This window comes from Natrix helvetica, assembly GCF_964273705.1.
Source record: "Natrix helvetica genome assembly, chromosome: 1".
Lineage (NCBI taxonomy): Eukaryota > Metazoa > Chordata > Lepidosauria > Squamata > Natricidae > Natrix > Natrix helvetica.
In genome coordinates, this window is record NC_138548.1 from 136447195 (window position 1) to 136460297 (window position 13103).

General features: G+C 41.5%; 1 protein-coding gene across 6 annotated transcripts in view; it reads left to right on the top strand.

Moving 5' to 3' along the window:
• Positions 1-13103, top strand: part of KALRN (kalirin RhoGEF kinase) — a 563540-nt gene that overhangs the window by 327889 nt on the left and 222548 nt on the right. For all 6 annotated transcript variants that reach the window (XM_081965421.1, XM_081965415.1, XM_081965417.1 and 3 more), the window contains exons 8-9: positions 3959-4090; positions 5840-6070. In XM_081965421.1, the coding sequence (XP_081821547.1) occupies positions 3959-4090; positions 5840-6070 (363 nt within the window). The remainder of the gene's footprint in view (positions 1-3958; positions 4091-5839; positions 6071-13103) is intronic.

A 13103-nucleotide genomic window follows, 5' to 3' on the forward strand; every position in this document is an offset into this window, starting at 1 on the left:
CAGAATGAATAGTAGATAATTTAATACTGTGTTTCCCTGAAAATAAGACAGGGTATTATTTTCTTTTGACCCCTGAAATAAGTGCTGTGCCTTATTTTTGGGGAGGTCTTATTATTTTTGAGGTGCAGGAGGTCCCTTAACCTCAGCCCACGGCTCACGGATCAGCTGATTCAGAGAGGGCCAGAAGTTCTGCCTTGGTTTCTGGTACACTCTTGACAGCCCTAGCGTTACTGGGCCTGCCACTCTTTTTTTGGCTGCCACTAAGAGAAGGAGTGCAGTAGCTAGGGTTTGCAGGAGCGGCCTCCACAAGACCGTTCCGAAGGGATGGCAGGTGCATGTGGGTGCATGGGGCATGTTCCTCCCTCCCCCCAGGAAATGGCAGGGACCAACTGCGCAAGCATTTAAATATTTTAGGGGAAGGTTTATTTTAGCGCATGAGCTCAAAAGTCCAATTGGGCTTATTATCCGGGGAGGTCTTATTTTTGTGGAAACAGGGCAGGGGTGGGTTCCTACCAGTTCTAACCTCTTCTATAGAAGAGAGTCCACAAATCTACAGTGCCGTTTAGAACCGGTCCCAGCTCCCTCCCCCCGCCCGTCCGCAGATCATCAAGATGAAGAGTGAGAGGAGGAATTCTGGGAGTTGAAGTCCACAAGTCTTAAAGCTGTCAAGTTTGAACACCCCTGGGGTTTTTTTCTAAAGGGTTAGGGATGCAAGGGTCTTGTAACTTGACAGCTTTAAGACTTGTGTGTTTCAAATGCCAGTTTCTGAGCCAACATTTTGGTTGCTAAGCAAGAGCGCTGTTAAGAGAGTTTCACCACATTTTACAAGTTGGCCATGCCCACCCAGTCACATGACTGCCAAACCACTCCCACTCAGTCACATGGCCAGCAAGCCACTCCCACAAAGCAGGCCACACCTACAGAAGATGTTCTAAAAAATTTGAAAACCACCACTGAAACAGAATATGAAGTAAGGAGTAATTAAGTGCCGTTAAATGTGAGATTATGAAGAGCACTGTTCCCTCTAAGGTGCGCAGCTGCGCGGCCACGCACATGGCAAGAAAACACCGTGCAGCAGTTTCCAACTGCCGCACAGAGATTTCTACTGTCACAGGCGCCGGAGGTCCTTTGCAGACGGCTAGAACTGGCCACCCGCAAAGGACCTCCCCGGACTTGTTTTGATGAGCGGGGGGGGGCGACTGAGTTCAACAAAGCAAGCCCGAGGAGGTCCTTTGTTGGCGGCCAATCCTAGCTGCTTGCGCCCGGCGCTGCGGCTAAAGTAAAGCCCCAAAGCCCCTGCCGCTACCGGAATATTTGCTGCCGCCTCCTCCTCCTCTAACAGCACCACCACATTTGCTGCCCGATGCTGCGGCCGAGGTGAAAGCCAGCAAAGCTCCCGCCAGCGCCAGCGCCCCCGCCCGTGGCAGCGGCGCCTCCCCCTCTGTTCGGAGCACCTGAGTTGGGCCCTGCGTTACCCCTGCCCCCTCCTCCTCTGCTGTGCTTTTGAGGAGCCATGAGGCCGCGGGAGCCAGTAGGAAGGCGGAGGAGGGGGGCGGGAGCAGGGGGGAAAAGGTCTCATGGCTTCTCAAAAGCACGGCGGAGAAGGAGAAGGCAGCAGGGGAACGCGGTGCCCAGCTCAGGTGCTCCGAGTGGAGGGGGACGCGCCGCTGCTGCCACGGGCAGGGGGCGCCAGCGGGAGCTTTGCTGGCTTCACCTCAGCTGCAGCGCCAGGCAGCAAATGTGGTGGTGCTGTTGGAGGAGGAGGAGGAGGAGGAGGAGGCAGCTGTTATTCTGGTGGCGGCAGGGGCTCGTCGGCATCTTCAGCAGCAGCCCTGCCCCGTGTGAAAAAAACCGAAGATGGAGCAGATCCACGCAGATGACGTCGCCGCAACATGACTGGAGATGGAATTCTGGGAGTTGAAGTCCACAAGTCTTCAAGCTGTCAGGTTTGAAGACCAGTGCGTGTTTTTTTTCTAAAGGGTTAGTGGTGCCAGGATCTTGCAACTTGACAGCTTTAAGACTTGCATGCTTCAATGCCAGAGTTCCTGAGCCAACATGACTGGAGGAGGAATTCTGGGAGTTGAAGTCCACAAGTCTTCAAGCTGTCAGGTTTGAAGACCCCTTGGGGTTTTTTCCCTAAAGGGTTAGGGATGCAAGGATCTTGTAACTTGACAGCTTTAAGACTTGCGTGCTTCAAATGCCAGAGTTTCTGACCCAATATTTTGGTTGCTAAGCAAGAGCGTTGTTAAGTGATACTATATAACACTTTTAATTAAGCAGGTACCTTGAAGAAACATAACTTTGAGTTTCAAATAATACTGATTTCGTTGTTGTCTTAGGTGACATCTGTGAAAAAAATTCAGGTGCTGCTCAGGCATGAAAATGTGCTGCTCAAACACTATACTTTTCTGCTCACACTGAAAAAAAATTAGAGGGAACATTGATGAAGAGGTGTATCAGTGTGTCGTGTTTCATTTGAAATAAAATAATTATTGATCAAGACTTTTGATATATAAAGAAGGCAAGGTCATAAATGTAATCAAAGTGTACATATGCCATGGATGTAGGACTTTGAAGCCAGCTCAAGTGATTTCTTATAATTGATCTGTGATCTTAAAATCTATTATGAAGTATAGGTTATGGATCTACTATTTAATACCTGAAAACCCATTTGTCTTAAAAATTTATTCTAGCTTGCTAATATATAAGATGGCTGTGCTTCATTTGATTGTTAGCTTTGGATTCTAGTGGTGTAACCTGATGAATTAAGATGTGTTAAGGAACTCATATGGATTCATTATAACAGGGCAGCATGCATTTTGGGAGGGCAAAAACATATATCACCTTTTAGGATTTCTCACTCATTGTGACCTCTGGGCATATTTTTCCTGTCCCACTTCTGAAAGCATTTCTATGCTTTGGTGCATTAAATTTGTTACAGGGTTTACCTCAAATATATCACTGGCTACTTTGCGGGGGCAGCAATACCCCCTCAAATGAGGCAGTGGCTCAGGTTTAGCCCTTTAATGACCTTTTGAGTCACCTTTACCACAAAAACTACAACACCACAATGGCTATAAAATCTACTTTACAAACTTGGCAGATATTTTGTTTAAATCATTTTTTTTCTTTCCCCGAGCTTCCTATTTTTCTCTGGACTTTTGTTTTATGTCCAACATCGCAGAATTTCATAATTTCTCCAGTCACCAGAGGCATCAGAGTTGTATTCTAGCTACCAAATAAATATTATCTGGACTGTTTGGATGCTGAGATAAACCATTCTGTCTTGAGCATCTAGAGTAGGAAGTAAGAAGTTATTCAAAGAAATAAAAATTATAATTTGCTTTAAAAATTAATTTGTGTATGTGTGTGAGGGGGAGAGAGAGGGGGAGAGAGGGAGAGAGGGAGAAAAGTAATATTTTGGCTGCCTTAATAATAAATTCTCCTAAATAACAGCAATTATCTAAAGCAATTAGTTTCCTTTCACAAAATTTTGATTCCTATTTTTGTTTTGTCCTCAGAATAATGTTTTTTTTCTTAAAGGTAGCAAAAAATATAGCTTTTTATTGGCTTTTCTTTTTGGGGGGGAGTAGGGGAAAAATCCTTGCCCTGCTATTTTTACAGATGATTTTTAAATTTTGGAAGTTGTCCAAAATTGTTTGCAAACTAGAGAATTTGATGAAAAACAACCCTAGAGCCCTCTTGAGTCTATCAAATGAATTATGAAGTGATGTGTATTCTGGACCACATTTCAACTACAAAATAGCATTATAGTTTGGCTGACTGTGCTGTGTTATGCTACTTTTGTTATTGTTCCATGTTTTATTGCTGATAGCTGTTAGGTTTTTTTAGTGATGGTGGAAAGAGATGGGTTTTTTAAAGCTATTTTTTATTTTGGTAATTAGGTAAGCTGTTAGGTTTTTGATAATTAAGTAAGTTCTTCTTGCAATTCTTTCAGTTTCTGTCTGGTGTAGATGCCTGGTGCAAAATGTGCAGTGAAGGAGGTCTCCCCTCGGAAATGCAAAACCTGGAATTGGCCATCCATCATCATCAGTCTCTTTATGAACAGGTCACTCAGGCTTACACTGAGGTGAGTGTTTCTAGACAGATTTTTAATAATCACCAGGAGATTTCACAATGTAATTAACAGAGATGGTTGAATATGCAAAAGGAGTACTGAGGGTTATGAGCTACATAATTTTTATGACGTGTTCATCTGGTTTTTCATTCCATGCTGATATATTAAATAGCTTAGCTAATGGATCTTCTGTAAAAAAATTTCCCTAGTACTATCAAATTTCTTACTCAGTTCAGGAGACGGTGCAATTCATGCTTGAATTTAGAAATAATCTCATTGTCTTATTCCAGAAACGTCCATATAGGTTTGTAGCTTGAGTTACAGGCTGCAACAGACTTTACTTAGGAGCGTAAAATCATTTTCAAGCTGTGTGATTCTAATAGCAGTTTTAGGAATCCCATTGGTGTCAAAAATATTGTTCTCGGGAAGATGAGTGAAGCAATCCAAGCAATTAGCTTCAAGTAAGTTACATTGGACATAGTCTTCAAAATTCTCCAATACATATACACCTTGGAACCATTTGCTCAAGAATGAATTTGTTTGCTTGACATCTTCTAGTTCAGAGAGAATACTGTGGATATCCAACCCACATCTCCCAAGAAATCAAAAGGGCTAAGAAAATAAATAATCACTTCTGAATTGCATGCAGAAACTAATCACTAGTCAATGAAGCAGTGGTGTTACATGATAATAATGATTATCTAGTAAGTCTATAGGGCTGCTACATTTTGCACTAAGTGATACTTTCAAGTAATCCCTACATTGGAAATCACAAGGGGATAACCTGTACCCTGTTCTAGATAAGGCCATAATTGGGACACCAACTTGAGCAAAGGCCCTCCTGTTCCAATAGGAGCCATGAATTCAGAAGAACCCTGAATTTGTAGATCTGCTCTCTACTGGAGAACACATCCCTATCATGACTGAAAGATAATATGGCTGATTCATCCAGATCTTTTATTTCAAGACATTTTATATGGATGGATGGATGGATGGATGGATGGATGGATGGATGGATGGATGGATGGAAGGAAGGAAGGAAGGAAGGAAGGAAGGAAGGAAGGAAGGAAGGAAGGAAGGAAGGAAGGATATGATTTAGAACTTAATTATATGGGAATTTTCCAAGCCTGGATTCCTCTGAGGCAGCACTTAATGGATGTAGTATTAACGTAATACTAATGATTGATAATCATAAGCAATGGATTACATAGCAGAAGACACTGAATTGCTAAAGCATCAGGGCGAGTTTCACTTCTAAATGTATGAGAAAATATTATCACAACTAAATTTTCCTTTGAGACTCTTACTACTACATAACAATGAAGTAAGCTAAAGAGTATTACATTCTTCCATATGACATTTTCACCATGGCTGCGTTTTTTTTTTTACAAATATATTTTATTTATCAAAATGTTTTTGGTTTGCCTAATGACTTCAGGGTCTCAGGGGAGACATACTAGAGTGAAATAAAAATAATTTACTTTATTTAAAAGCAATAGCAATGTAACAATAAGAGAAAAGCACATTTTTACCAGAAACAATACAACTGGTTTCCTGGGATGAAAGTGCATTTGCAAATTATTTACTTTAATCTTAGAAATCATTTATCTAAGAGATTCAATTCTAACCAAATTTACAGAAGCAGCAAAAAAGAGATACTTCCAAATTACACTTGACTTTTAACAAACAGTATACAAGCAAAATTATCTGGTACAATCAGTTTTTAACAGCTTGACAGAAATCTCCTCCTGTATCTTTCAGGTAAGTCAGGATGGAAAAGCTTTACTGGATGTCCTGCAACGTCCCTTGAGTCCTGGAAACTCAGAATCCCTCACTGCCACAGCAAATTATTCCAAGGCTGTTCACCAAGTTTTGGATGTGGTCCATGAGGTCTTACATCACCAGCGGCGCTTGGAAAGCATCTGGCAACACAGGAAGGTTCGGTTACATCAGCGGCTTCAACTTTGTGTTTTCCAGCAAGATGTTCAGCAGGTAATGTAATAGCTTATTCATGTGTGAAGCAATGATTAAATATAGCCCTGTTTTTCACAGAATGATGCTCTCCCCCATCATGGACAACACCTATAGACTTCAACCACTATGATCCAAGGTAACAAGAGAATTCTGGGAGTCGTAGTCCAATACAACTACAGGAAGCCACGTCAAGGAAAAGTGACACAGGATAAAGACAACCTGATAATATGAGGGCCAATTAAAAAATAATAATTTGATAAATTCTGTCACATGAAACCACACTGGTTATTCCTTAGCTTTAGGAAATAATTTTAGGCTGTGTCTTTCTAAACCACAGCTTGTGTGTGAAGAAGAAATATAAGAGAAAAGTCAAATAAATTATATCTATAAAGACTTATTTCCAACATTGCATATAGTTACAAAAGACATGTATAAAGTGATTTGGAAATTATTGTTTACTTATTCCCAGTATATGAGAACTCCAGGCACACAGCTGTTGAAATTAATACAGTCAAGATTTTGTAGATCCAAAATTAGTCAGCAAAATTATAGTGCTGTCACTGGACCTGACTTACTAAACCATGTGTTTTTTGCTCGTAGGGAATATCTAAATACAATCCATTAGCTTTTGAGTTGGTGCAGAGTTGAATATTACAAGTAAGACCTTCTGCAGGGGAAATGACAATCTATGTATAGTGACACCTTCACACAACTTTTGTATTTATTTGAAACATCATGATACACATTAGTCAATAATAATGCCCATATTATGACTTTGGTGGCATCATGTCAATAAACCATGGTTATTAATGCACAAACATTTCCTGTGGGAAAATATAGTGAAATCCCATACAGAGTCAGAGAAAGTATCTGCCAAATAATATATATATGTATGTATGTATGTATGTATGTATGTATGTATGTATGTATGTCTTTGGTTGTTCGGGTTTTTCCCCGCGTAGAATTAGAAGTATATTCACGACGTTTCGATGAAGTCTCATTCATCATCTTCAGGTTGGTGCTTCCGGCTTGGTGCTTCCAGGAGCAATGTGAGGTCTCAGCCGGTTCCTTTTTTTAACTGCCAGTGGGGATTTGAATTGGTTGGGTGGGAGCTTGGCTGCATTCTGATTGGGAGGAGTTGTATTATGATTAGGGGGCTTGGCTCTGCTCTGATTGGATGGGAGTTTGGCTGTGCTCTGATTGGATGGGGGCGTGTTCTGTATGGGTGGGGGCTTGGTTGTGCTTGTGTTAGTCTGAGTTGCAGAGGGATTTGAGCTGCTGAGTTGCGTTACTGTTGTTTGGCTTCGCGTTTGTGGTAGTGCCACATCTCCGTGGTGGGCATCAGTTTGCTTCATGTATGGATTGGAGGGGTTTAAAGTGGCTGACCAGACCACAGCTGCATTATTAGCCACTTTAAACCCCTCCAATCCATACATGAAGCAAACTGATGCCCACCACGGAGATGTGGAGCCTCAGCTAGGGCCAGCCATTGATTAAACATTAGTTTACCTCTTTATTGTTTATTGCTAGTAATCAATATAGTATTTGGAATGCTTATAGAATTTGATAACATCATTTCAAAGTGATGCTTTAGTCTACATTTTAAATTGGATTTATGTTTGTTTATGTGTATGTTTCTTTACTTATTGCATTTACATGGTCGTCCATTTCACGGAGTGACTCTGCATGGCATACAACAAGGATATAAAATGATAAACATATCAAAAAAATCATTACAAATGATAATTTATATACTGCTAGTTTCAATTAATTGAGTCATGATGGTTGATTTATTATAATTACTTCTTTTTTTATTAACTTCACACAGGCATTTAAATGTAATTCCATAGTATCTATTGGAAGTTTATTTTCATAATAACTAAACACAACAGAACTTTGGAGGAAAGGGTTTTAAAAGGTCAAGTCTAGCCTAGTCAATCCTAGCTAAGCTTAGCCTAGTCTAGCGAGTTCATTGGAGCTCACAACAAATATTGAGCCACCTAATTCATCTCACTGTCTTCTTCAGCACAATATCTAATTATAGTCAATACAGGATATTAGAAAAAATAATATTTCCTGTGATTTAGATCTGAATGAAATCTTTCCTACTGCAAACGTAGGAGCGAGGTGGCTCACAGATTAGGACACTGGGCTGATTATTGGCAGCTCACGTTTAAGACCCAGTTGCTGCTATGTGATGCGGTGAGTTCTTGTCACTTGCTCCAGCACCTGCCAACCCAGCAGTTCAAAAGCAGGTGACCACAAATAGATAGATGGGTACCACTTCGGTGGGCAACTTCACAGGAACACAAAAGGAGCCCCCAACTGGGTGTCCCCCAGGAAATGGTGATCCTTTCACCATGGAAGCCCTTTGGTGCTTCCAACACAGAAATATAATATAGTACTGTAAACTTGACATTGTATTGTCAATTATATTTATTTATTTATTTATTCTTAGCACTTATAGACTGCCCCCTCTCCCGAAAGGGACTCGGGGCGGTGTACAGTCCATATCAGAAATACATCATAAATAGTTATAAAATTAGACAATTAAAATTATTAAGTAGATAAATAAATAAGAGGAGGATAAAAAGATTTACAGAACTGTACTGCTAAGTAAATAATTTGAAATTTAAAAATTTAAAACCCCAACAAATATCCTATAAAATTAAATTTAAAAGAACAATCCCCCTAAAAAACCAGTAAGAAATATGTTTGCCAGGAGGTAGACGTTATAATTATGCCAGGCCAGCCAGTCGGAACAGGTGTGTCTTCAATTTCTGTCGGAAGGAGCGGAAGTCGGTGGTGGTTCTAATGTCGGGGGGGAGGTCATTCCAGAGGGTTGGGCCCATCACAGAGAAGGCCCTATTCCTTGGTGTCGCCCGTTGGCATTGCCTAGTGGACGGCACCAGGAGAAGCCCCTCCCTGTGAGAGCGAATTGGCCGCAGGGATGTGTGTGGGAGGATGCGATCCCGCAGGTAGCTAGGTCCCGTGCCATGGAGCGCTTTAAAGATGGTGGTCAAAACCTTGAAACGCGCCCGAAAAACCACAGGCAGCCAGTGCAGCTCGCGCAGGAGTGGTGTTACGTGGGAGTACCTGGTACTCCCCATGACTGCCCGCGCGGCTGCGTTCTGGACTAGCTGCAGTCTTCGGGCGCGTCCCAAGGGAAGCCCCATGTAGAGAGCATTACAGTAGTCCAGGCGAGACGTCACCAGTGCATGAGTGACCGTGCATAGGGCATCCCGGTCCAGAAGGGGGCGCAATTGGCGCACCAGGCGAACCTGATGGAACGCCCCCCTTGCCACGGCTGCCACATGGTCATCCATTGACAGCCGGGCATCTAGGAGGACGCCCAAATTGCGCGCCCGTTCCATAGGGGGCAACTGTTCGCCCCCTATGGCCAGCGTTGGAGTCAGCTGGCTGAACCGAGATGCCGGTAGCCACAGCCACTCAGTCTTGGAGGGGTTGAGTTTGAGTCTGTTGTCCCCCATCCAGACCCCGACGGCTTCCAAAGACCGGGACATCACTTCTGGTTATATTGTATAAACAGAACAGTTTAGCACACAAATATTTTTGAAGTCTGAATTATGTCTTAGATTTCAGGTTTCCTCCAGGCTTCCCTCTTTGGATTTAGGATATAGGAAACTGTTGTGGCCCAGCAGGAGCTGTTGGAGCTGCCACCAGACTCCGACAGTGAGGGTCTCTATGAGTCGGCTCTGGAGGATGTGGAGGACCCTGGACAGGGTTCCGACTCCGAGCAGGGATCAGAGAGCCTGGTTGGCCACCAGGAGGCGCCTGAGGCATGGAGCAGTGGTGAAAGCCAAAGGGAGTGTGCTCCTGATGTCATGCCTTGGAGCAGTGGGGAGGAGACAAGGGAGTGGTTTCTGGATGCCTGGCAACAGAGAGCTGATAGACGTAGAGAACAGCTACGCATTTACAAGAGATGATTGGACTCAGGTGATCGCAATCAGGCTCCTCTCAAGGCTATTTAAGGAGGGACTTTCAGAAAGTTGTTTTGCAGGAATCAACTTATCATTAGAGTTGGAGACTCTCTCAAATCTGTGTCGTACCTCGGCAGGCTGGATTGCTGCCAAGTGTTATCTGTACCTGGATTGCTGCCAAGGTTTAAACTGTATGTAAATAAAGCAGCTTGCAAAGACCTTGTTTCGGAGTGCTTTGGTATACGAGAAGGGGGGTCAGAACAGGAAACTGTCAAACGAGATCTAATGTGACTTCTTTCCCGTTCTATTTCTCATTTTGGTCTTAAATCTCTTTAATCTCACAGTTTACTTTTTGGTTTATAACACTGCAATACAGAAGTCCTAGTACTTTATTTTAAAGCATGGGTCCCCAACCTGTGGGCTGTGAGGGATTTGCAACTGGGCCACGGAAACAGCCAGTGGGCGAGTGTGCATGCACGCGCATCCTTACTTGTCTGAGTAGTGGGGAAATGTGCACACTCCATTTAAGTGAGCAGCAGGTGTCTGTGAACGCCACTTGCGCAAATGGAGCTGTGCACACTTGCTTGCCTCCCGTTCGCTCAGAACCATCCCCTCTCCGACCTCCACCCTTGCTGGTCCACAAAGTTGGAAACTTTTAAAGGATTATTGTTTAAAAGTAATGAGAAAATAATATGTTTTGAGCACTTGGAAGCTTAGTATATCATACTATTATAATATATTACACATTGTTCCCGCTATGACAATTTTTAAAACTATCGCTGCTGCCTTATAGTAACTCCTCACCTATTTTTCTCTTCCTTTACTATTAGCAAGTAGGTGTTCACATGTTGTAGTGCATATGCTGAGCCAATATGTAATAGTGAAGCCAATATTGATTCAACAAACCTGGCAACCATGTCTTTAATTCTTTCTAAATGAAGGAAATATCCCTTGTTCCTCTAGTATACAATGACAGATGTTTGTATTTTCAATTACTATATTGATTCAGTTCTAAGACCTTCACACTAATCTTGTAATAACATATTCGTGTCTTTGTAGACATAAATGTCAGAATGCACACATTACAATTCATATTGCTTCCAATTTCTGCCCCTGGATTAACATCTATATCTGCACAGATGCCTATGTTACAGTAGTAGCAGCGATAAGACCAAAAGAGTAAATCTACCATTCATTTTTTAGATGTATGAGAGTTTTATTGTCTCCTTTCCCCTCAACATACACTGATGCAGGGTGCTGGATCAGTTCTGCTAAGATGCATATCAATTGCAGCCTTTTTCTCCTGTGCCATGGCATTCTCCTCTGTAGGTAGAGCTAGAAATAATCAAAGAAATCGGGTTTATTTAAATCTTCATTTGTGGATACTTAAATTGCTCTGAAATGGCTCCTCCCCCCCTCCCCCCACCCCCCAGCTGCTATTTCAACTGCTTGGGTTATTGGAGAAATCAATTCCAGGTGTAATCTAGGAGAAGATGTCTAGGGTCATTATCTCCTCTCCCCTTAAGCTGTTCCTCTGATCTCTTCCCTTTGTTTCTATAACCTTTCATTCTTTTTAAGAATGTGGGAAGAGTTTGTTCCCTTTCTAGCGACAGTTTTTCCAGATTCACTCAAGCTGCCTTTCTTTGTCCGTTGCTAAATTAACCCTTCCTTAAACTCCTAATTGTCAGCTGTCTGATTCCTTTCCTCTCATTAGAATGTCCAACAACTGTAGCAAAAGAAAGCAAAGATACCAATAGTAACAGGTGCCATGGGTGCAATCCCAAAACAACTGGAGTACCTCTTGAACACCATCGGCATTGACAAAATCACCATCAGTCAATTGCAAAAGGCAAATTTACTTGGAACAGCTTACCTCCTGCAATGATACCTTTAAACCTATCAAACAACATCCACCTATCCTGGGACATTAGGAAGGACTCAATAGGTGGATAAAAATGCCAAATCCAGTCTAAACATCTGGCTGACTGTGCAACAGACCATAATAGCCATACGTTATTTTTTATTTAACAGGAACAAAATTAACAGATCACTTTTTTTCCCATTTTTCCCATTCTTCTTCTTTTCCCTCCTATCCCTGTATCTCTCCAGAGCTGGTCAGAGACCCTTGTCACTGTAGGGGGGGTCTGGAGGTTCTGGATGATAACCTTTGTAACCATTTATGGTGGACCAATTAAAGCTTCCTTCTTGGCCAGGTAGAGGGAGCACTGGTTGACCCAACCATAAATCTCTTTCTTTTCAGTGTTGTGGGGATGGGGATTCCCTCACGTCACCTTAAAATGGTCTATTTCAGTTGAGGAGGTAAAACTGATCACTGCAAGGAAATACCCTTAAATGAACTTATTCTTGAAATAAAACAATAATGCTTATATATAAACTGCCTAAACTGAATAATTTCATTTTTATGTCCTGAAAAATTCCACAGGATATTTTTGGAGAGCACATTATTAACTATCCATTTAAATAATTTGATTTGAACTTTCATAGTAAAGTACCCTGAAATTGTAATTTTTCTCTCCTTCCCAGAGTTGCTAATCAGAACAAATTGCACTGCCTCATGCTTTAAAGCAGTTCTATTAGAAAGTAACACTCACTTTCTTTAACAATAAAATATCTGTGTATCAGGCTACATGGTGATGATCTTGTACATTTTAAAATAAATATTTGTAATGCAGATTTATTTGTATATAAAATTGTAATATCTTCATTATGCGACGAAATTATATTTTCGTATTTTCGGCTTGGAACCCAATAAAGCCTATTCAGGACAAACTTTGTAAAGTTAGGTGTAGTAGGAAGAAAGCCAATAAGGAGTATTATTTCGGCTCTGTGTCATGATATTAGAATTTGGGGTTCTTTATGAAGCTTAACTATGGTAGATTCAGGACTGATAAATAAAAAAACTTCCTTACTCACTGTATAGTTTAACTATTTATTTTTATAATATACATTCTGATCAATCCGCATACTCTGGATAACTCACATAAAATCATAAATATATTTTAAAAAACAAATGGACAAACAACAAATTTTATTAAAACTTAATTTAAAACAATTCTCAGGGTAATGATGATTTAATAGCTGAGCAGCTG